This window comes from Oncorhynchus mykiss, chromosome 5 (assembly GCF_013265735.2).
Source record: "Oncorhynchus mykiss isolate Arlee chromosome 5, USDA_OmykA_1.1, whole genome shotgun sequence".
Classification (NCBI taxonomy): domain Eukaryota; kingdom Metazoa; phylum Chordata; class Actinopteri; order Salmoniformes; family Salmonidae; genus Oncorhynchus; species Oncorhynchus mykiss.
This window is the reverse complement of record NC_048569.1, coordinates 89558313-89581826: the sequence shown is the minus strand read 5'-3', so window position 1 is coordinate 89581826 and position 23514 is coordinate 89558313. Positions and strand designations below refer to the sequence as shown.

At 45.0% G+C, this 23514-nt stretch overlaps 1 protein-coding gene across 2 annotated transcripts in view; it reads left to right on the top strand.

Moving 5' to 3' along the window:
- The window catches only part of pde4dip (phosphodiesterase 4D interacting protein), a 142481-nt gene that overhangs the window by 26825 nt on the left and 92142 nt on the right, over positions 1 to 23514 (top strand). For both annotated transcript variants that reach the window (XM_036978715.1, XM_036978716.1), the window contains exon 3: positions 96 to 169. In XM_036978715.1, coding sequence (XP_036834610.1) covers positions 96 to 169 — 74 coding nt within the window. The remainder of the gene's footprint in view (positions 1 to 95; positions 170 to 23514) is intronic.

The window sequence follows — 23514 nt, the reverse complement described above, 5'->3', positions numbered from 1 at the left end:
TCAACAACATTTTTGGGGTATGAGTTAACAGAATATAAACTTTTAAAAGTGAGATTGTCACTGAACAGTTACTTTTAACTGTTTCCTTTTTCTAGATGTTTCGTGTGATGAGACAGAGCAAGGCCCTTCTCCTCCACTCCAGACCCACAGCCTCAGAGAGTTTGAACAGGTAAGGTGTTGTCGTCTTCTCTCCTCTTTCTATGGTCTCTGGTTCAGCAATGTTAATTAGTCTGACGCTGTCTGTGTGGTAGTCAGTGGGAGAGAGAGGTGTTCAGGCCTGTCTGGATTGTCTGTTAATATGTGTTTTGGTGTGTTGGTGATGATTATGTGGTAACTGAACCTCTGACTATATGAGTCAAAGATATTCCAGTCTCGTGTGGCTTCCCCCAATCCCCATAATTCTCTCTCCTCACCTTACCCTGCCTGCATATCGGCCACCTAGACCTGTACTGTAAATAACCCACATGCACAAAGTCACTCAAACACACAAACACATTCAGACAGAGACATGATGTATGTATGGAAATCTAAATAAATTATTTTGTGTTTGTGACACTGTGCAGCTGTGGTGTACTATACAGTAAGTGGTGGGTATGGTTGTGGAGGGAGAAGGTTGGGTTCTCTTCTCTAGTGGTGGGTATGGTTGTGGAGGGAGAAGGTTGGTTTCTCTTCTCTAGTGGTGGGTATGGTTGTGGAGGGAGAAGGTTGGTTTCTCTTCTCTAGTGGTGGGTATGGTTGTGGAGGGAGAAGGTTGGGTTCTCTTCTCTAGTGGTGGGTATGGTTGTGGAGGGAGAAGGTTGGGTTCTCTTCTCTAGTGGTGGGTATGGTTGTGGAGGGAGAAGGTTGGGTTCTCTAGTCTCTAGTGGTGGGTATGGTTGTGGAGGGAGAAGGTTGGTTTCTCTTCTCTAGTGGTGGGTATGGTTGTGGAGGGAGAAGGTTGGGTTCTCTTCTCTAGTGATGGGTATGGTTGTGGAGGGAGAAGGTTGGGTTCTCTTCTCTAGTGGTGGGTATGGTTGTGGAGGGAGAAGGTTGGGTTCTCTTCTCTAGTGGTGGGTATGGTTGTGGAGGGAGAAGGTTGGGTTCTCTTCTCTAGTGGTGGGTATGGTTGTGGAGGGAGAAGGTTGATTTCTCTTCTCTAGTGATGGGTATGGTTGTGGAGGGAGAAGGTTGGGTTCTCTTCTCTAGTGGTGGGTATGGTTGTGGAGGGAGAAGGTTGGTTTCTCTTCTCTAGTGGTGGATATGGTTGTGGAGGGAGAAGGTTGGGTTCTCTTCTCTAGTGGTGGGTATGGTTGTGGAGGGAGAAGGTTGGGTTCTCTTCTCTAGTGGTGGGTATGGTTGTGGAGGGAGAAGGTTGGTTTCTCTAGTCTCTAGTGGTGGGTATGGTTGTGGAGGGAGAAGGTTGGGTTCTCTTCTCTAGTGGTGGGTATGGTTGTGGAGGGAGAAGGTTGGTTTCTCTTCTCTAGTGGTGGGTATGGTTGTGGAGGGAGAAGGTTGGTTTCTCTAGTCTAATGGTGGGTATGGTTGTGGAGGGAGAAGGTTGGGTTCTCTTCTCTAGTGGTGGGTATGGTTGTGGAGGGAGAAGGTTGGTTTCTCTAGTCTCTAGTGGTGGGTATGGTTGTGGAGGGAGAAGGTTGGGTTCTCTTCTCTAGTGGTGGGTATGGTTGTGGAGGGAGAAGGTTGGTTTCTCTTCTCTAGTGGTGGGTATGGTTGTGGAGGGAGAAGGTTGGTTTCTCTAGTCAAATGGTGGGTATGGTTGTGGAGGGAGAAGGTTGGGTTCTCTTCTCTAGTGGTGGGTATGGTTGTGGAGGGAGAAGGTTGGTTTCTCTTCTCTAGTGCTCAGCCAGTGAATTAGGGGAATCCTGGGAAGTGATATGGGAGATGGCTGATCCCATGTGTTGGCTCTGGAGGCGACGCTAGCTTCCTTTGAAGTCTGTCTGCAGCCTGCGACTGGGACTAGCTATCTGCTCCATAGAGGGGAGAGGATGACTGGGACTAGCTGTCTGCTCCATAGAGCTGCTCCATAGAGGGGAGAGGATGACTGGGACTAGCTGTCTGCTCCATAGAAGGGAGAGGATGACTGGGACTAGCTGTCTGCTCCATAGAGGGGAGAGGATGACTGGGACTAGCTGTCTGCTCCATAGAGGGGAGAGGATGACTGTGACTAGCTGTCTGCTCCATAGAGGGGAGAGGATGACTGGGACTAGCTGTCTGCTCCATAGAGGGGAGAGGATGACTGAAACTAGCTGTCTGCTCCATAGAGGGGAGAGGATGACTGTGACTGGCTGGCTGCTCCATAGAGCTGCTCCATAGAGGGGAGAGGATGACTGTGACTAGCTGTCTGCTCCATAGAGGGGAGAGGATGACTGAGACTGGCTGGCTGTTCCATAGAGGGGAGAGGATGACTGTGACTAGCTGTTTGTTCCATAGAGGGGAGAGGATGACTGTGACTGGCTGGCTGCTCCATAGAGCTGCTCCATAGAGGGGAGAGGATGACTGGGACTAGCTGTCTGCTCCATTGAGGGGAGAGGATGACTGAGACTAGCTGTCTGCTCCATAGAGGGGAGAGGATGACTGTGACTGGCTGGCTGCTCCATAGAGCCGCTCCATAGAGGGGAGAGGATGACTGTGACTAGCTGTCTGCTCCATAGAGGCGAGAGGATGACTGTGACTGGCCGGCTGCGCCATACAGCTGCTCCCTAGAGGGGAGCGGAGAGGATGAGTCACACTATGCAGATACAGAGCCAGTCACTGGGAGAAGAACAAGGCTATCTCAGTCTCAGGCTAGACACACACTGGTACCGAATTCCAACTCGAAGAGAGAAAAGTAGGGAGAGAGAAAAGTGTAGACAAATTTCAGTTCCAGGGATTGTAATTTCATGAAATAGCCTAGATAGCAAATCCTGTATTATAGTGGTCAGAATTGATTTTGTATCCAAAGGGTTGTCAAGACGGTTGTCAAGACGGTTGTCTCCACCGTTGGGGTTTTATTTGCATGAATTTTCATATGCAAAATGGTAACCAACGGAAACCACTGATTAAAAATGTCACTCACAGTAACGGCAGGTTTAATCTGTTCAAGACACCTCTTTGTCTCTATGTATTTTTATAGATAGGTGGAAGTGCTGTTAAGATGACAGTATCTCTGGTGTAATGAATGGGACCGTTTCCCTGTAAACTCAGTGGACCAACAGACCAGTGCTGCTGTCTTAGTGTGGCAGTCTTAAATGGATCCAGGTTACAGAACGCTGTGTCTTCAGTGTGTGCGTACATTTGTCCTCTTTCCACATTTGTGTCAGTTTAAAGATTCAATCTTCCCTCCGCTAGCTCAAAGAAACATGAACCTGCCAGACCACCATTTAACTGTCAAACATCGCTGAACTGCAATCCTGAGGTTTCAGGGGGGGGAAAGTCCAAAAATAAAAATAGCCTTTATTAGTCCATTTGAGAAATTGAAAGCATATGCCTGCCTATAAATGTGAATTCAAACCGACCACAGAAACACTTCAATTGATAATAAGAGGGGGGGATTGGGTATCATTTAGGCCATTAAAACCTCAGGACAAATTACAATTGCTAATCTGTTATTTTGCCCTTAGTCTGAGAGTACCAAACTCCAATGCCACATTCTGTCAAAGGTCTGTCAAATTACAATTACTGTAGAGTGGTGTGGCAGTCATATACAGTCTGTCTACCATACACCCACACAAACCCACCCAGAGAGACCTACCTACCTACCCCCTCTTCTCTCTCTCTCTCTCTCTCTCTCTCTCTCTCTCTCTGTCTCTCTGTCTCTCTGTCTCTCTGTCTCTCTGTCTCTCTCTCTCTCTCTCTCTCTCTCTCTGTCTCTCTGTCTCTCTCTCTCTGTCTCTCTCTCTCTGTCTCTCTCTCTCTCTCTGTCTCTCTGTCTCTCTGTCTCTCTCTCTCTCTCTGTCTCTCTCTCTCTCTCTCTCTCTCTCTCTCTCTCTCTCTCATACATTCGATAATAACAATAAGCATACAGTAGAGGATATGTGCAGGTTGATTGGTCTGTCAGACACGGTCCCTCAACTTATGGCAGGCAGCAATGTAGTGCGCTGCCAACCCACAGCTCTCTGCGTCCTCCCCCAACAGGACGGGTAGTCTACTCTCATCAGAGAGGTCTTTGAAACATTGAATAAGGGTTTCACATTTGGGAAAATGACACTCTCTAATTGGTTTATATTTTTTACATTTTGTCAGGAAATGCAGCTCCGTCTCAGGTTCTGCTGTTGTGCAGTGGTTGCACAGCCTTTCCTCTACAGGGAGTCAGGTTTTCCTGTGTCTACCCTTCTCAATGGCAAGGCTGTGCTCACTGGGCCTGTACTTTGTCAAGGTTTTTCTAAGGTTTTGATCAGTAACCATGGTCAAATATTTAGCCATGGTGTACTGTCGATTTAGTTCCAGATAGCACTGCATTTTGCTTTGTGCTTGTGTTTGTGTTTCCCAATAAGCAATATAGTTTTGTTTTGACTGTGTTGTAATTTGGTTTATCCTGATTAATTGGATGTTCTGGTCCTGAGGCTTCAGTGTGTTAGTAGAACAGGTTTGTGAACTCAGCCCCAGGACCAGCTGGATGAGGGGACTCTTTTCTTTGCTCAGCTCTTGGCATTGCAGGGTTTGGTAATGATATGAGAGGGGGTCACTGTATTTTAGATGTTTCCAAAACTGAATTGCTCTTTTTGAGTTTTTATTATTGGTGGATATTGGCCTAATTCTGCCCTCCATGCATTGTTTGTAGTTTTCCTCTGGACATGTAGGAGAATCTTACAGAACTCTGCATGCAGGGTTTCAATGGGGTGTTTGTGTCATTTGGTTAAATCTTGTTTTGCAAGTGGATCCCACACCTCGCTGCCATAAAGTGCAATTGGTTCAATGACACATTCAATAAGTTGTAGACACATTTTAATAGGTATTTCAATTTGAATTAGCTTTTTAATGGCGTAGAATGCCCTTCGTGCTTTCTCTCTCAGTTCATTCACTGCCTCATTAAGGTGTCCAGTTGAGCTTATTTTTAAACCTAAGTAATTGTAGTGTGTGCAGTACTCTATATATTTTGTACCAATTGAGAACTTTGGTCTAATTCCCTGAGATCTGGATCTTCTCTGGAAAATTATTATTTTAGTCTTTTTGGGGTTTACTGCCAGGGCCCAGGTCTGGTAGTACTGCTCTAGTAGGTCCAGGCTCTGCTGTAGGCCATGTGCTGTGGGGGTTTGCTGCCAGGGCCCAGGTCTGGTAGTACTGCTCTAGCAGGTCCAGGCTCTGCTGTAGGCCATGTGCTGTGGGGGTTTACTGCCAGGGCCCAGGTCTGACAGTACTGCTCTAGCAGGTCCAGGCTCTGTTGTAGGCCATGTGCTGTGGGGGTTTACTGCCAGGGCCCAGGTCTGACAGTACTGCTCTAGCAGGTCCAGGCTCTGTTGTAGGCCATGTGCTGTGGGGGTTTACTGCCAGGGCCCAGGGCTGACAGTACTGCTCTAGCAGGTCCAGGCTCTGCTGTAGGCCATGTGCTGTGGGGGTTTACTGCCAGGGCCCAGGGCTGACAGTACTGCTCTAGCAGGTCCAGGCTCTGCTGTAGGCCATGTGCTGTGGGGGTTTACTGCCAGGGCCCAGGTCTGGCAGCACTGCTCTAGCAGGTCCAGGCTCTGCTGTAGGCCATGTGCTGTGGGGGTTTACTGCCAGGGCCCAGGTCTGACAGTACTGCTATAGCAGGTCCAGGCTCTGTTGTAGGCCATGTGCTGTGGGGGTTTACTGCCAGGGCCCAGGTCTGACAGTACTGCTCTAGCAGGTCCAGGCTCTGTTGTAGGCCATGTGCTGTGGGGGTTTACTGCCAGGGCCCAGGTCTGACAGTACTGCTATAGCAGGTCCAGGCCCTGCTGTAGGCCATGTGCTGTGGGGGTTTACTGCCAGGGCCCAGGTCTGACAGTACTGCTCTAGCAGGTCCAGGCTCTGCTGTAGGCCATGTGCTGTGGGGGTTTACTGCCAGGGCCCAGGTCTGGCAGTACTGCTCTAGCAGGTCCAGGCTCTGCTGTAGGCCATGTGCTGTGGGGGTTTACTGCCAGGGCCCAGGTCTGACAGTACTGCTCTAGCAGGTCCAGGCTCTGCTGTAGGCCATGTGCTGTGGGGGTTTACTGCCAGGGCCCAGGTCTGGTAGTACTGCTCTAGCAGGTCCAGGCTCTGCTGTAGGCCATGTGCTGTGGGGGTTTACTGCCAGGGCCCAGGTCTGGTAGTACTGCTCTAGTAGGTCCAGGCTCTGCTGTAGACCATGTACTGTGGGGGTTTACTGCCAGGGCCCAGGTCTGGCAGTACTGCTCTAGCAGGTCCAGGCTCTGCTGTAGGCCATGTGCTGTGGGGGTTTACTGCCAGGGCCCAGGGCTGACAGTACTGCTCTAGTAGGTCCAGGCTCTGCTGTAGGCCATGTGCTGTGGGGGTTTACTGCCAGGGCCCAGGGCTGACAGTACTGCTCTAGCAGGTCCACGCTCTGCTGTAGGCCATGTGCTGTGGTGAACAGCAGGCATAGGTCATCTGCGAAGAGTAGGCATTTAACTTCTGAATTGTGGAGACTAACACCAGGGGCTGAGGATTTTTCTAGAATAGTGGCCAATTCGTTAATGTAAATATTGAAGAGTGCAGGGCTCAGATTGCAACCCTGGCACAGGCCCCGCCCCTGGTTAAAGAATTCTGTTATTTTCTTACCAATTTTAATGCTGCACTTATTGCCAGTGTACATTGATTTAATTATGTCAAATGTTTTACCCCCTACACCACTTTCAATAACTTTGTAGAGCAGTCCTGTATGCCAAATAGAATCAAATGCTTTTTAGAAGTCGATAAAGTGTAAATATGATCAGTTGTGCGATGTTTTGGTATATATCCAATTTGGCTTTTACTCAAGACATTGTGCTTATTAAGGAAGTTTAGAACCCTTCCCCAGGTTACTGTTCACACAAATGCCTCTGTAATTGTTAGGGTCAAATTTGTCTCCGTTCTTAAAGATTGGGTCCTTGATTCCAGATGTCAGGGAAATAACCTACACTCAGGATCAAATTAAACGGTTTTAATATAGCCAATTGAAATGTTGCACTAGTGAGTTTGAGCAACTAATTTAGGATGCCATTTAGGATCTACCATACACCCACACAAACCCACCCAGAGAGACCTACCTACCTACTTACCCCCTCCTCTCTCTCTCTCTCTCTCTCTCTCTCTCTCTCTCTCTCTCTCTCTCTCTCTCTCTCTCTCTTTGTCTCTCTTAGTCACTCTCGCTCTCTCTCTCTCTCTCAAACTCTCTCACTCTCTCTCTCTCTTTGTCTCTCCTTGTCTCTCTTTGTCTCTTTTGCTCTCTCTCTCTCTCTCTCTCTCTCTCTCTCTCTCGCTCTCTTTTCTCTGTCTATTTTTTGCTGTAGTTTTTGTTTGCTGTCTGAAAATAGGTCAGTGTTCTCTGTGACTAGTTAGCTAGCCCCCAAGCTGTTGGATGGTAACCCATCTGCTCATTATAATGCTGTAGAACACCAAGAGAGTAACACACTAATACTTTTAACAGTACTATAGTAACACTGTTGTTACAACACAGCTCAGTAAGGAGATACGTTCTCACTGATAATATTATCGACCCTAAAGCACAACTCTCTAGTTCGAATGACCATAACCTTGAGCTTTACCAGGAAGGGAGGCATCAGGAATTAGTAGGTTGTTTCTGCTTGAAGGGTTATTGTTTAGTAGACAGTATGAATGTTATGAGTGACCTTCATAGTTACAGTGTACAACTGATTACATGAGTAGTTATTTTAATCTGATCTTGAATGACAATGGAAAATATATTATATTATCTTTTGTAGTGTAGTGTAGTGTTAGTAGTGTTGGTAGTGTATTAATGCTGTCTGTCTGTGTCCTGATTGACCAGACCTCCCTTTAAATCAGCCCAGCACTACAATCTTCATGTACACAGTAATCTATGTATGCTTTCATTCAAACATCAATGTGGATCGCAGCCCTGGTTGCCCTTGGTAACTGGTGTGTATACGTAGGACAGATGGATCATGTTTCTCTGGAGCAGCAGTAACAGCAGCAGCACTCTGGCTGAGTGGCAAAGGATCAATACCTAGAGACTACAATTCGCCTTCCTGCTGATCTGGTGCCACATCCTCTCTCTAAGGATAGTTGGCTCTCTTCTCTCCTCTCTCTCACACACACACGCACGCACGCACACACACACACGCACACGCACACACACACACACACACACACACACACACACACACACACACACACACACACACACACACACACACACACACACACACACACACACACAGAGAGAGACAGACGACCTCCAATCTCATATACTGTACATGCTACCTCCAGAATTTGTCATCCCATAGTAATAATATTAGCACCGCTATCTGTTAATAACTGCTGTTATTCATTTATGTTTTTGCATGTGATGTGAATGTTTGGAGGGGAGACCCAGGAGAAGAAAAAAAAAGAAAAGAAAAAAAAGATATATATATCTTTTATATATATATATATATATATATATATATATATATATATATATATATAGAGAGAGAGAGAGAGAGAGAGAGAGAGAGAGAGAGAAGGCCTATTTAGAGAAGGAATGTGTAATAGTTCCCAGGCTAGAGCTTTAAATCTGTGTTCCTCTCCAGTGGGTCAGAGACGCCATATTGAGTTGATCAAGACGTCGGTCATGGAGGATGTAGACTTGCATTAATCTGCCTCCTCACTCCCATAGTGGAGTAGTAATGGAAGAGGACTTAACTGTTGTTTAACTGTTACTGAAATAGACATTTAGCTTGGTTGTAAAATGTTGATCCTGAATACCCGTGTGCTGTAAAACTCTGATAAGGATTGGAGTGTTGTTGTTCAGTGTTTAATGTGTTGTTGTTATTGTTGTTGTGTACCTTGTGTTGTTGTTGTGTACCTTGTGTTGTTGTTGTGTTGTTGTGTACCTTGTGTACCTTGTGTTGTTATGTTGTTGTTGCGTACATTCTGTTGTTGTTTTGTTGTTGTTGTGTTGTTGTTGTAGTATTGTTTTTGATCGGTTTCTTATGTTGTTGTGTTGCTGTTGTGTACCTTATGTTGTTGTTGTGTACCTTATGTTGTTGTTGTGTACCTTATGTTGTTGTTGTGTTGTTGTGTACCTTATGTTGTTGTTGTGTTGTTGTGTACCTTGTGTTGTTGTTGTGTACCTTATGTTGTTGTTGTGTATCTTGTGTTGTTGTGTTGTTGTGTACCTTGTGTTGTTGTTGTGTTGTGTACCTTGTGTTGTTGTGTTGTTGTTGTGTACCTTGTGTACCTTTTGTTGTTGTGTTGTTGTTATTGTTGTGTACCTTGTGTTGTTGTTGTGTTGTTGTGTACCTTGTGTACCTTGTGTTGTTGTGTTGTTGTTGTTGTTGTTGTTGTAGTATTGTTTTTGATCTGTTTCTTTTGTTGTTGTGTTGTTGTTATTGTTGTGTACCTTGTGTTGTTGTTGTGTTGTTGTATACCTTGTGTACCTTGTGTTGTTGTGTTGTTGTTGTTGTTGTTGTAGTATTGTTTTTGATCTGTTTCTTGTGTTGTTGTGTACCTTGTGTTGTTGTTGTGTTGTTGTATACCTTGTGTACCTTGTGTTGTTGTGTTGTTGTTGTTGTTGTTGTAGTATTGTTTTTGATCTGTTTCTTGTGTTGTTGTGTACCTTGTGTTGTTGTTGTGTTGTTGTGTACCTTGTGTACCTTGTGTTGTTGTGTTGTTGTGTACCTTGTGTACCTTGTGTTGTTGTGTTGTTGTTGTTGTTGTTGTAGTATTGTTTTTGATCTGTTTCTTATGTTGTTGTGTTGTTGTTTTTGTGTACCTTGTGTTGTTGTTGTGTTGTTGTATACCTTGTGTACCTTGTGTTGTTGTGTTGCTGTTGTGTACCTTATGTTGTTGTTGTTTAACTTATGTTGTGGGTGTGTTGTTGTTGTGTATCTTATGTTGTTGTGCTGTTGTTGTTTTTGTGTACCTTATGTTGGTGTTGCTGTTGTTGTTGTGTATCTTATGTTGTTATGCTGTTGTTGTGTTGTTGTTGTGTACCTTATGTTGTTGTTGTTGTTTTGTTGTTGTTGTTATGTACCTTATGTTGTTGTTGTGTTGTTGTTGTGTACCTTATGTTGTTGTTGTTGTGTTGTTGTTGTTGTTATGTACCTTATGTTGTGTTGTTGTTGTTGTTATGTACCCTATGTTGTTGTTGTGTTGTCCTGTACCATGTCTATCCTGTTACAGACACGACATAGCAGTGTGAGAGTGAAATCAGCCTGACAACAGCTGAAGGCGCTGCACCACACAATGTGTGTTTGTGTGTGTGTGTTTTCTCAAACTCAGAGAGAGGATATTTATGTTGTACATTTCAACATATCCCTCAATGCCAGTGAATCATATGGAAATGATTACAAACCAAAAAACTGAATCGCTCTGGTAGTTAGTGACTGGCTGGAGCCTGCAATTACTGTACAATAAAGTGAACCTCCTTTACCAGGGTTAGAGAGACAGAAAACCACATAGCCTACACAGTGAAGTCAGCCTGACCAATCAGTATAATATACTCAATAAATCTGACCAATCAGTATAATATACTCAATAAATCTGACCAATCTCCCCACCAGTCACCCCACTGGGCACACTATGTAATTTCAACGTGGATAATTGGGTAATATTTCGTTGAGACGTTGATCAATGAGATTACAACCTTTTTTCACCCACTCGAAAAGACAGCCAAAAGTTAGTTGAATTTCCAATGTGTTGTCACTATGCGATTAACCATCTAAAAGTACAGCAAAGTTCAAATGTGGATACAATGTCAGATATTTTGTGTTATCATTGTCCTTCATCTAATAGCAGAACCAAATGACCTGGATTGCAGTTGAGATTACATTAAAAGTACATGGTGCAAGTGATCAGTGCTGTTTGAGATTCTGCACAGATTATTACACCAATTGTGTAGATCTCCACAGACCTGCGACCTTCGCATTCGTGTTCAAACACACGTGCTTTATATGATTACTTAAGAAGTAATGTATAGTTATAGTAACCTCAAAATGTGACCATGGATTTGTTACTCATTGTAATGCTGAATGTTACATTAGTTTGTAAAATAGTCTTAACTTCCTCATTTGTTTTGGTACTGTCCATATGTACGTGGTCACAAGTTCAGCTGAATAATGGCAACATTTACCTGAAGCAAACTCTGCAAATGTATTTTTATTTAACAGTTAAGAACAAATTCTTATTTTCAATGACGGCCTAGGATCAGTGGGTTCAGGGGCAGAACGACAGAGTTGCACCTTGTCAGCTCGGGGGTTTGAACTTGCAACCTTCCGGTTACTAGTTCAACGCTCTAACCACTAGGCTACCCTGCCGCCCCAAATAGAACTGCTGGGTGATTTTAAAAAGTAATAGTCAATTGATCAATAATATAATACTACTCTTAGCAAAAATGTGTATCTTTAATTTACAAGCTGTAGGAACTATGAGAATAGAAATGTTCAGAACTTTTGTGAAACACCACAGCACAGTTGAAAATATATGGCAAATGGAAATCGAAACTGGATGGTGTTCAGAGAGAGATGGGAGGGGTTGAGTGGAGCTGAAGGATGGGACTAAACTATACTGTGTAAAATGTATATAGTATGTATAAGCTGGAAGTAGAAGCCTAAGTCTTGTTGTACATTAGTTTACTCCAATTAGGGAAAGGGAAAGGGGGATGCCTAGTCAGTTGTACAACTGAATGCCTTTAACTGAAATGTGTCTTCTGCATTACTTAGGGAGGGATGGTAGGGTTTTATATATATATATATACACACTACTATGTATCTATATATATACTATATATATGTATATATACTATACTATGTATATATATATATATACACACTACTATGTATCTTCTGCTTGGATAGTTCCATCTGTACCACTGACTTAGTCTGGCTTTAATTCCAGTTTCTCTACAAATTAATCATTCATATGTTGGATTCACGTCTCCATTTCAACCAAAGATTGAGATGGAGATGGGAATCTAACGCCCCCTGCCACGCCCACCACCTACGCCCCGTTTTTATCAAGAAAAAACGCTGGTCTACTTTTTGTTGAGTTCTGCATTGAAAGGAAACAATTGCTGTCCTTGACTACAAATGCTTTATAGGCCTAAATAGCACCATTGATGATTGATAAAGTATGGTCACATTTCATTTGCTCTTTTAAACTTACCCTTTGGAAAGACTTCGATAGCAATCATTTACATTTTTAAGTGGAGATATCTAAGCAATCATTGTCACGATAGCATAATGGTAATAGACAGTGACAAACATCATATTTAAGCAGGATTGGCCTTGGTGAAAACCTTGAACAGGAAACCAAAAGGTAGCTGTAGATAGATCAACTCTCCAGTAGGAGGTGCTGTAGATAGATCAACTCTCCAGTAGGAGGTGCTGTAGATAGATCAACTCTCCAGTAGGAGGTGCTGCCCAGCCTTTCCTTTTTTTCTGATAATGGATTTGGCGTGGAAAATCTGGCATTGATTTAAAGGTACAAATAACATAATCCTGTGGTTGAAATTTCACCTCAAAACATTTTTTGTTCTTCAAATCCAAAGCATTTTCCATGTAGATTCCACGTCACAATATGTTGACAAATTACATCTGACCAATGACTTTGCAACAGCTGATACTCAGATTTGCAGATTTAACGAGACACGAGCTATTGAGTTACATGTTGGCCGATGACACCTGAGTGGCAGATAGAACTGATGGCAGTTTGTTACTTAGAGAATGGAGAAAGGAGTGTGTATGATTAAAAGTATCCTGTGTGTTTGATATGCCAGCTGTAATATATCCCTGTAGTCTGAATCACAGTGTAAATATGTAGCACGGGGCTGCAAGGGGAGACGACTGGCCAGGCCAACCAAGCACTGACTGTTACACTGGGACCTGGGTTACTGTCTCACTGACACTGAAATCTCTGGGAACGTTATGTTTGGACATCTAGCTATCAGAAGGCTCTTGATCTAGAGTCTATAGTCTACAGTATGGACAGAAATCAAATGTTCCGTCACTCAATCAGGAATTCTATTGGTTAAAGGATAATATATACATCCAAGATTGTACATGATATCCTGTAGCTATAAGCTCTCTGATATACTGAAGACAAATATGTGCTCTCATGTTATTTCAGGCAGTCACACTCTATGGTTGTGTTGCTAGGTGTGTTTAAGATGGATGTGCTGCCTGTACTAACCCATTACTGATGGACTGTTTGATATTCTCCATTTGTTATTCTTTTATAGAGTCTCTCACTGGGCTGGTAATGACCAGATCAGTCTGTAATCAAAAACAGGTCTGAAATCAGATGCTCTGGGTGATGGGTTACACTGGGCTGGGGAGGGGGACATGTGCACAACAGGCCTCGGATAGACAGAGAGACAGAGACAGATTTCATTTTAAAAAGACCTTTATTGGCCCAATCATTTACATAACTTTAGTCCACTCTTCTCCACAGAATGTTTTGGCACGGTAATTGGGGAGGACAAGCTCAGTGGAATGGTGTCAAGTACATCAAACACATGGTTTCCATGTGTTTGATGCCATTTCATTCGCTCTGTTCCAGCCATTATTATGAGCTGTCCTCCCCTCTGCAGACTCCACTGCTCTTCACTTCATTGTAACAGTACTAAAAAGTTCAAACTAATTCAATTCAAAGCCTATTTGAATTGAATTGAATTGAAATTGAGAGAGAGATAGAGCACTCTCACACCTACTCCACTCCTCATCACATACCAGAGAAAACCCACCTGCTAGCCAGAAAACAAGTGAGAAGGAGAGAGAGAGAAAGAGAGAGAGAAATGAATTAGAGAAGAAAAACAAATAATCTGGAACATTGTGCTGCACCCATGTGTCACCATGTATTTCCAATGAGAGGTTCCTGGAAGCGGAAGATTAAAATGCTGTGGTGTTGAAATATTGAGGTTGTGCTGGTACAGCAGACAGGTTCTTCTTGGGACAGTAAGCGTGTATGACTGATCTGTTAGGATCCTGCCGTGTAAATGGTCTGATTGGTTGCAGAGAGAAAGAGGAAGACCAGGAGCAGAGCAACACCTGACTCTAATCAACATCAGACTCTGTCTCGACATGGCCACCTAAGCTGGTCCAACCTTTTTTTAGTCTATAGCTCTGTCTCTTCCTCTCTTCTCTTCTTTCTCTCTGTCTCTCTTCTCTTCTTTCTCTCTGTCCCTCTTCTTTTCTTTCTCTCTGTCTCTCTTCTCTTCTTTCTCTCTATTTCTCCATCTCACACTCTCTCTCTGTCGTCCGCTCTAAAGATTCTGCGATAACTACCAGGTTGCATGACCAACCCAACCTCCCCAGCCACCCACCCAGAATTGTCATTATTTCAGCAAGAAGGAACATTCTGCTCTGTTTTTCTGTCTCAAATGGCACCCTATTCCCTATATAGTGCACTACTTTAGACCAGGGCCCATAACCCTATTCCTTATACAGTGCACTACCCAGGGCCCATTGGGCTATGGTCTAAAGTAGTGCACTACCCAGGGCCCATAGGGCTATGGTCTAAAGTAGTGCACTATATATGGAAAACGGTGTCATATGGGTCATAAGTTGCTTCTCCAAACTGTCTGTCTGTCCAGAGTGACTCAGACTCATCCTGCAGGGCTGACTGATTGAGATCATAGGTAATGGCCCTACATTTGACTCAGGACTTTTTCAATTCTTCATGGGGATTATTAAGTGGCATGAGCTCATGTGTTTCTACAATCCTTTTCTCCAACCAGATCTTGTGATCCAGTGGAATGGCAGTAATCCCATTTTAAAACACCATCAGTTGTTCTTTTTATTTTACAACTTTGCTCAAGTAACCTCTCCACCCCTGTGAAAATATTTTCACTGCCCATGAAACATTAGAATTGAACCATCAAACTTCTCGTTAAAGACACTTCTGCAGCTCCGGCTGTGGATGCTGTGTAGGACAGGGTTGGACTGGATTGGACTGGACTTAATATGGCCAGGTATATAACGTATCTGACCCAACCCATTCTAGCCCAGCCTAGTTCAGCTCAGGGTCACGTTCAATAAGGCACGAAGCAGAAGAAAACAATCACAAATGGAGTGAAACTGGGAGGTTCCATCTGAATTGATCTAATAAGAAAAGCACGTGCCCTAATGAAAAACAACTCAGCTCAACCAGAGCCATGCAGTCAGAAGTGGGTCATACTGTTTGTCAATACCACCCCAATTATCCATAACGAGCGGGTAATAGGAACCAGATGAATGCATATTTAATTTGTCAGAGAAAGGTAGGATGGAGAAAAGGAAGGCCAGCTCTGCTCCCTAAAGACACACAGCAGCAACATGTTATACATTAATTGGCAATTTTGCTAGAAACTCGGTAGTAAAGACAGTCATTTCACAAAGTAAGGATGTGCTGACAATATACTTCTTAAATCTCTGAAATTAGGAGATTCTGCAGTTTTTCTGGATTCAATTGTGTCAATGTCTCTTCATACAAATACTGTGCTGCTATTTCAATTCATAGCCACTAACTGTTCTGTGGATGCTGTGTCCTAGAGAGGCCTTTTAAGTTAATAATATGGTAGCTAGTTAGGTAAACAGGCATGACTGGTAATTTTTTCAGAACAATCTGATCAGATTGTGATGTCATGATCTGGGCCAAATATTCCATCCCACCTGAACAGGCTGAAATGTCTTCTTTTCTTTTTTTAAACGGCTTTTACACAAAAAGGGAATTATCATCATTTTCACAATTTCAGAGTGTTATTTCAACCTCATAGTGTAGAAAAAAAATAATAATGTAAACAGGAAAATCCTGTTTTTTTCCTGCACTGCTCCTTTAATGTTAGTGACCGCAGCTCACGGAGAGCCACGCAGCTCACGGAGAGTCATGCAGCTCACGGAGAGTCACGCAGCTCACGACGGAGAGTCACGCAGCTCACGGAGAGTCACGCAGCTCACGACGGAGAGCCACGCAGCTCACGGAGAGTCACGCAGCTCACGGAGAGTCATGCAGCTCACGGAGAGCCACGCAGCTCACGGAGAGTCATGCAGCTCACGGAGAGTCACGCAGCTCACGACGGAGAGCCACGCAGCTCACGGAGAGTCACGCAGCTCACGAAGAGTCACGCAGCTCACAGAGAGTCACGCAGCTCACGGAGAGTCATGCAGCTCACGGAGAGCCACGGAGAGGGAGAGATTCTCTGCTCTTCCAGTTCCAGGGCTGAATGAAAGGAGAGCAGCCAGCTGTATGTCTCTGTCAGAGCAGTAAGGGAGGCACCCCAGGACAGGATAGAGTTTAACAGCATTTATTGCACCAGGGATCGGCAAACCTTTGATCCTTCCTAACAAGGAACTCGAGGCTTTATTGTGTGTGTGTGTGTGTGTGCGTGCGTGCGTGCGTGTGTGCGTGTCTGTGTGTGCATAGTTTAGTTATTGAGTTCTACAGATGTGCCGTTTATGGGAAACAATGGGAGCAGAGACTGTGCCTCTCCCCTCTCCCAGCTCCTCACCCCTATCCTCACCACCTTCCCCTCACCCCAGACCCTATTATACAGTGACGTTACAGTCCCATCCTGCCAGCTGATGGTTCAGTGCAGTCAATGGGGCCCTTGGGCATGGCTCTGTGTCCCTTTGATTTTCTGTCCATAGACAACAAAGGAGGGCATGGCTGCAGCGCACACACAGATACATCAGATGTACTGTACATATGTCCAGGCATTACAGAGTACTGTAGAATTGAATAGAGTAGACTAATATGACTTCAACTCACTGTCCATCCAAAGAAGGATACTGTCATGGTTACACACATCATATATCATATATTCATCCTTCTTTCCTTCCTTCCTTCCTTCCTTCCTTCCTTCCTTCCTTCCTTCCTTCCTTCCTTCCTTCCTTCCTTCCTACCACCATACTACCAGTATACCACCATACCACCAGTATACTACCATACCACCAGTATACCACCAGCCCACCATACCAGCAGACTACCAGTATACCACCATACTTCCAGTATACCAGAAGTCCACCATACCTCCAGTATACCACCATACCACCAGTATACCACCAGTTTACCACCATACCACCAGTATACCACCAGTATACCACCAGTATACCACCATACTTCCAGTATACCAGAAGTCCACCATACCTCCAGTATACCACCATACCACCAGTATACCACCAGACCTCCAGTATACCACCATACTTCCAGTATACCACCAGTTTACCACCATACCTCCAGTATACCACCATACCACCAGTATACCACCATACTTCCAGTATACCAGAAGTCCAACATACCTCCAGTATACCACCATACCACCAGTATACCACCAGACCTCCAGTATACCACCAGTATACCACCATACTTCCAGTATACCAGAAGTCCACCATACCTCCAGTATACCACCATACCACCAGTATACCACCAGTTTACCACCATACCACCAGTATACCACCATACCACCAGTATACCACCATACTTCCAGTATACCAGAAGTCCACCATACCTCCAGTATACCACCATACTTCCAGTATACCACCAGACCTCCAGTATACCACCATACTTCCAGTATAACACCAGCCCACCATACCAGCAGACCACCAGTATACCACCATACTTCCAGTATACCAGAAGTCCACCATACCAGCAGACCACCAGTATACCACCATACTTCCAGTATACCAGAAGTCCACCATACCTCCAGTATACCACCATACTTCCAGTATACCACCAGACCTCCAGTATACCACCATACTTCCAGTATAACACCAGCCCACCATACCAGCAGACCACCAGTATACCACCATACTTCCAGTATACCAGAAGTCCACCATACCTCCAGTATACCACCATACTTCCAGTAAACCACCAGACCTCCAGTATACCACCATACTTCCAGTATAACACCAGCCCACCATACCAGCAGACCACCAGTATACCACCATACTTCCAGTATACCAGAAGTCCACCATACCTCCAGTATACCACCATACCACCAGTATACCACCAGACCTCCAGTATACCACCATACGTCCAGTATAACACCAGCCCACCATACCAGCAGACCACCAGTATACCACCATACTTCCAGTATACCAGAAGTCCACCATACCTCCAGTATACCACCATACCACCAGTATTCCACCATACCTCCAGTATACCACTATACCACCAGTATACCACCAGTTTACCACCAGACCACCAGTATTCCACCATACCACCAGTATACCACCATACCACCAGTATACCACCATACCACCAGTATACCACCATACCACCAGTATACCACCATACCTCCAGTATACCACCATACCACCAGACCACCATACCACCAGTATACCACCATACCACCAGTATACCACCATACCACCATACCACCAGTATACCACCATACCTCCAGTATACCACCAGTATACCACTATACTACCAGTATACCACCATACCTCCAGTATACCACCATACTACCAGTATACCACCATACCTCCAGTATACCACCATACCACCAGTATACCACCATACCTCTAGTATACTGCCATACGACCAGTATACCATCATACCACCATACCACCAGTATACCACTAATATACCACCATACCACCAGTATACCACCATCCCACCATACCACCAGTATACAACCATACCTCCAGTATACTGCCATACGACCAGTATACCATCATACTAAAATACTACCAGTATACCACCATACGACCAGTATACCACGATACCACCATACCACCATACTACCATACCACAAGTATACCACCATCCCACCATACCACCAGTATACCACCATACCTCCAGTATACCACCATACGACCAGTATACCACCTTACCACCAGTATACCACCATACGACCGGTATACCACCATACCACCTGTATACTACCATACCACCAGTATACCACCATACCACCAGTATACCACCATACCACCAGTATACCACCATACGACCAGTATACCACCATACCACCAGTATACCACCATACCACCAGTATACCACCAGTATACCACCATACTACCAGTATACCACCAGTATACCACCATACCACCAGTTTACCACCAGTATACCACCATACCACCAGTATACCACCAGTATACCACCATGCCACCAGTTTACCACCATACCACCAGTTTACCACCATACCACCAGTATACCACCAGTATACCGCCATACCACCAGTATACCACCAGTATACCACCATACCACCAGTTTACCACCATACCACCAGTATACCACCAGTATACCACCATGCTACCATACTACCAGTATACCACCATACTACCAGTATACTACCAGTATACCACCATACCAGTATACCACCATACCTCCAGTATACCAGTATACCACCATACTAAAATACTACCAGTATACCAGTATACCACCATACTACCATACTATCAGTATACCAGTATACCACCAGTATACCACCAGTATACCACCATACCACCAGTATACCCCTATACCACCAGTATACCCCCATACCACCAGTATACCACCAATATACCACCATACCACCAGTTTACCACCACACCACCAGTATATCACCATACCACCAGTATACCACCAGTATACCACCATACTACCAGTTTACCACCATACCACCAGTATACCACCAGTATACCACCATACCACCAGTTTACCACCATACTACCAGTATACCACCAGTATACCACCAGTATACCACCATAACACCAGTATACCACCATACCACTATACCACCAGTCTACCCCCATGCCACCAGTATACCACCATAACACCAGTATACCACCATACCACTATACCACCAGTATACCACCATACTACCAGTTTACCACCATACCACCAGTATACCACCAGTATACTACCATACCACCAGTTTACTACCATACTACCAGTATACCACCAGTATACCACCAGTATACCACCATAACACCAGTATACCACCATACCACCATACTACCAGTCTACCCCCATGCCACCAGTATACCACCATACTAGCTCTCTCCTGTTGCCATCTTTTGGATGTATTGGGCACTGCACTCTTCAGAGAGAAGCACAGTTTCTAGTTGGTTTGTGTATGTAACACACACACACACACACACACACACACTAACACACACACACACACACACTAACACACACACACACACACACTAACACACACACACACACACACTAACACACACACACTAACACACACACACACACACACACACACACACATACACACACAAACACACACACACACACGCACATTTTGAGGTGTATGGACCTGGTACCCCATTCCTCTCTGTTCTGCTTCAGCTGGGCTTCATTCACAAAACTGCTTCTCCGGCGGCGTTTCCTTCCTCCTCTTTCTCTTTGTGGCGAAAACACATTGCTTTGTTCCCCCCACTTTATGTTTGTTTTATCAAAACTACTCTCCCTGTTCGTCTGAAATGAATTCGAGCGAAGAGAGAGAAACTCAGGGAAAGATTGGGTTACACGTCTGTGAGAGACAAAAGTGGCTGGTGGAGAGGGTTCATGACAGTTGGCTGTGGTTTGGGTGGGAGAGAACTCGATACCATCATTTAGACCCTCCATAAACACACAGAACCAGAGACAGATGTACTCTGGGAAATATGGCCCTGGGAACAGCAGCACTTTTCCACAAAGCAGACCTTTCCCCGTAACATTAAATGCATGCTTTTATAATTACCTGCAATGTGTTTATGGTTGCTTACACAAACCCATGGAAAGTATTTAGTTGGACGTGACAACACAGACTCCCTGTGTAGATAAACTCTCATCAATTAGAAGTAAGAGCAGCTATTGATTTCTCTAGTCTGAAAGATGATGGTGTGTACAGTTAGAGATAGTAGGGCAAGGATATGGAGCGTGTGTGTCGGTGTGTTTTTGATTCACCCTTGTTTTGATGGTCATCCACTTTCAACCCTCAGACCTAGTGACAGAGTACCTTAGTGGGATAATTTCCTGACGCTCCAGCAGAGACCAAACCTGACAGAGTACCTTAGTGGTATCATTTCCTGACTCTCCAGCAGAGACCAAACCTTTTCCAATCACACAGCCAACAGTCAGAAAACAGCATAGCAGCAGCATGTAACTACAGATGGTTAGCTCATCCTCTCGCTCTCTTTCTCCATCTCTCTCTCTTTCTCTCTCTTTCTCTCTCTCTCTTTCTCTCTCCTCTCTCTCTCTCTTTCTTTCTCTCTCTCTCTCTCTCTCTCTCTCTCTCTCTCTCTCTCTCTCTCTCTCTCTCTCTCTCTCTTTCTCTCTCTCTCACACCCTCTATACCCCAACTTCTCCCAATGTCTTTGTCTCTCTCTTCATCTCTCCACCCCCTCTCTCTGATCCTGCTTCCCAGTGGAGAGTGAGGGGAGCTGGGGTGAGGTGTGTGGAGGCGGTGGGTCAGGAGGACTCCGAGACTCTGATGCCCTGGTTAATGTGTGTACTGAGACTCACACGGGAAGCTATTGATTGGAGCCACAGGAGAGAGAGGTGTAGGGGTGGAGGTGAAAGTGTTTAATCTCCTCTGATTCATATATATAGTATAGATGCTGATGTGTGGGCATGATGGAGGTTGTCAGAAAGGTTGGAAGTGAAGGTGGGGGGTAATGTATGTATTTCTCTTTATTCTTCCTTTTTAATTGTTGTGATCTGTTTTCTGGCAGGGAAAGAAAGAATAGAAGGTCAAATGAAAGGGAACTTTTATTGCCAATTTGATGACTCAAAATGAAGTCATGATGGTTTCACCTGGATAACCGAACCAAAATGACTCCCTAATCACTCCCAGTTGCATTCTGTCTACAGCCAAAATTACTTTGAGGGGATTCCTGAACTAGGACATTAGAGACCTATTGAGGCTCTATTTAGTTTCTCACCTCAGATGATGACAGGCTGTGTATGGGGAGGGTGATTGAGTGGAGGATGATTGAGTGGAGGAGATGCAGAGATGGAGGAGCTCAATCAGATGTCTGTATGATTGAAGATGTGGTCTTTAACATCTTCTTAAGTACACTGATGTGATCCTTCTGTTCTGCAAGTGAGACTGATGAAGGTCATATATCCCCCTCGCCTGCGCTGCACCTCCTCCCCATATCCTCCTCCCCATATCCTCCCCCATCTCCCCCTCCCCTATTTCCTCCTCCCCCATCTCCTCCTCCCCCATCTCCTCCCCCATCTCCTCCTCCCCTATTTCCTCCTCCCCCATCTCCTCCTCCTCATATCCTCCCCCATCTCCTCCTCCCCATCTCCTCCTCCCCATCTCCTCCTTCCCCATCTCCACCTCCCCATATCCTCCCCCATCTCCTCCCCATCTCCTCCCCATCTCCTCCCCATCTTCTCCCCCATCTCCTCCTACCAATATCCTCCCCTATCTCCTCCTCCCACATCTCCACCCCCCCCATCTCCTCCTCCCATCTCCAACTCCCCCATCTCCTCCTCCGCATCTCCTCCTCCCCATCTCCTACTTCCCCATCTCCTCCTCCCCATACCCTCCCCCATCTCTTCCACATCTCCTCCCCCATCCCCCATCTCCTCCTACCAATATCCTCCCCCATCTCCTCCTCCCACATCTCCTCCTCCCATCTCCAACTCCCCCATCTCCTCCTCCCCATCTCCCCCTTCCCATTTCCTCCTCCCCATCTCCCGCTCCCCATCTCTCCATATCCCCTCCACTTGGATCCTCAACCCCTGCTCTCTCTCTCTTTCTCTCACTCTCTTTCTTTCTTCTCGCTCTCTCTCTCTTTCTTTCTTCTCTCTCTCTCTCTCTCTCTCCCTCTTCTCTCTCTCTCCTTCTCCTATCTCTCTTTCTTCTCTCTCTTTCTTCTCTCTCTCTCCTCTCTCATTCTCTCTCCTCCTTCTCTCTCTCTCTCTCTCTCTCTCTCCTCTCTCTCTTTTCACTCTCTCTCTCCTTCTCTCTCTTTCTTCTTTTCTCTCTAGCTCCTTTCATCCAACCCTCCAATCCCCAATATTCTCTGCTTTAAGCCTAACCCCCCCCCCCCCTCTTCTGCCTGGCTGACTCACAGCAATCACACCTCTGGATGGAGGGAACGCAATAAAGGAGTGGCTGGGGGGGGGGGGGGTAGTATGAAAGAGTGTGGTATGTCAGATCTGTGTCCAGACAAGTCTGTGTTGGCCAGACAAGTCTTTTCTTTCTCTTTCTCTCTCATACACAGGCACATACACACAAGTATCTCTCTCATCCTCTCTTTTGTCGATCTAATCGTGTGACAAGCAAATCATTTTTTGAGAAATACAAATTCCGAGAGGTACACTACCGTTCAAAAGTTTGGGGTCACTTTGAAATGTCTTTGTTTTTGAAAGAAAATCCATTTTTTTGTCCATTAAAATAACATCAAATGGATCAGGAATACAGTGTAGACATTGTTAATGTTGTAAAAGACTAATGTAGCTGGAAACAGCTGATTTTTAATGGAATATCTACATAGGCGTACAGAGGCCCATTAC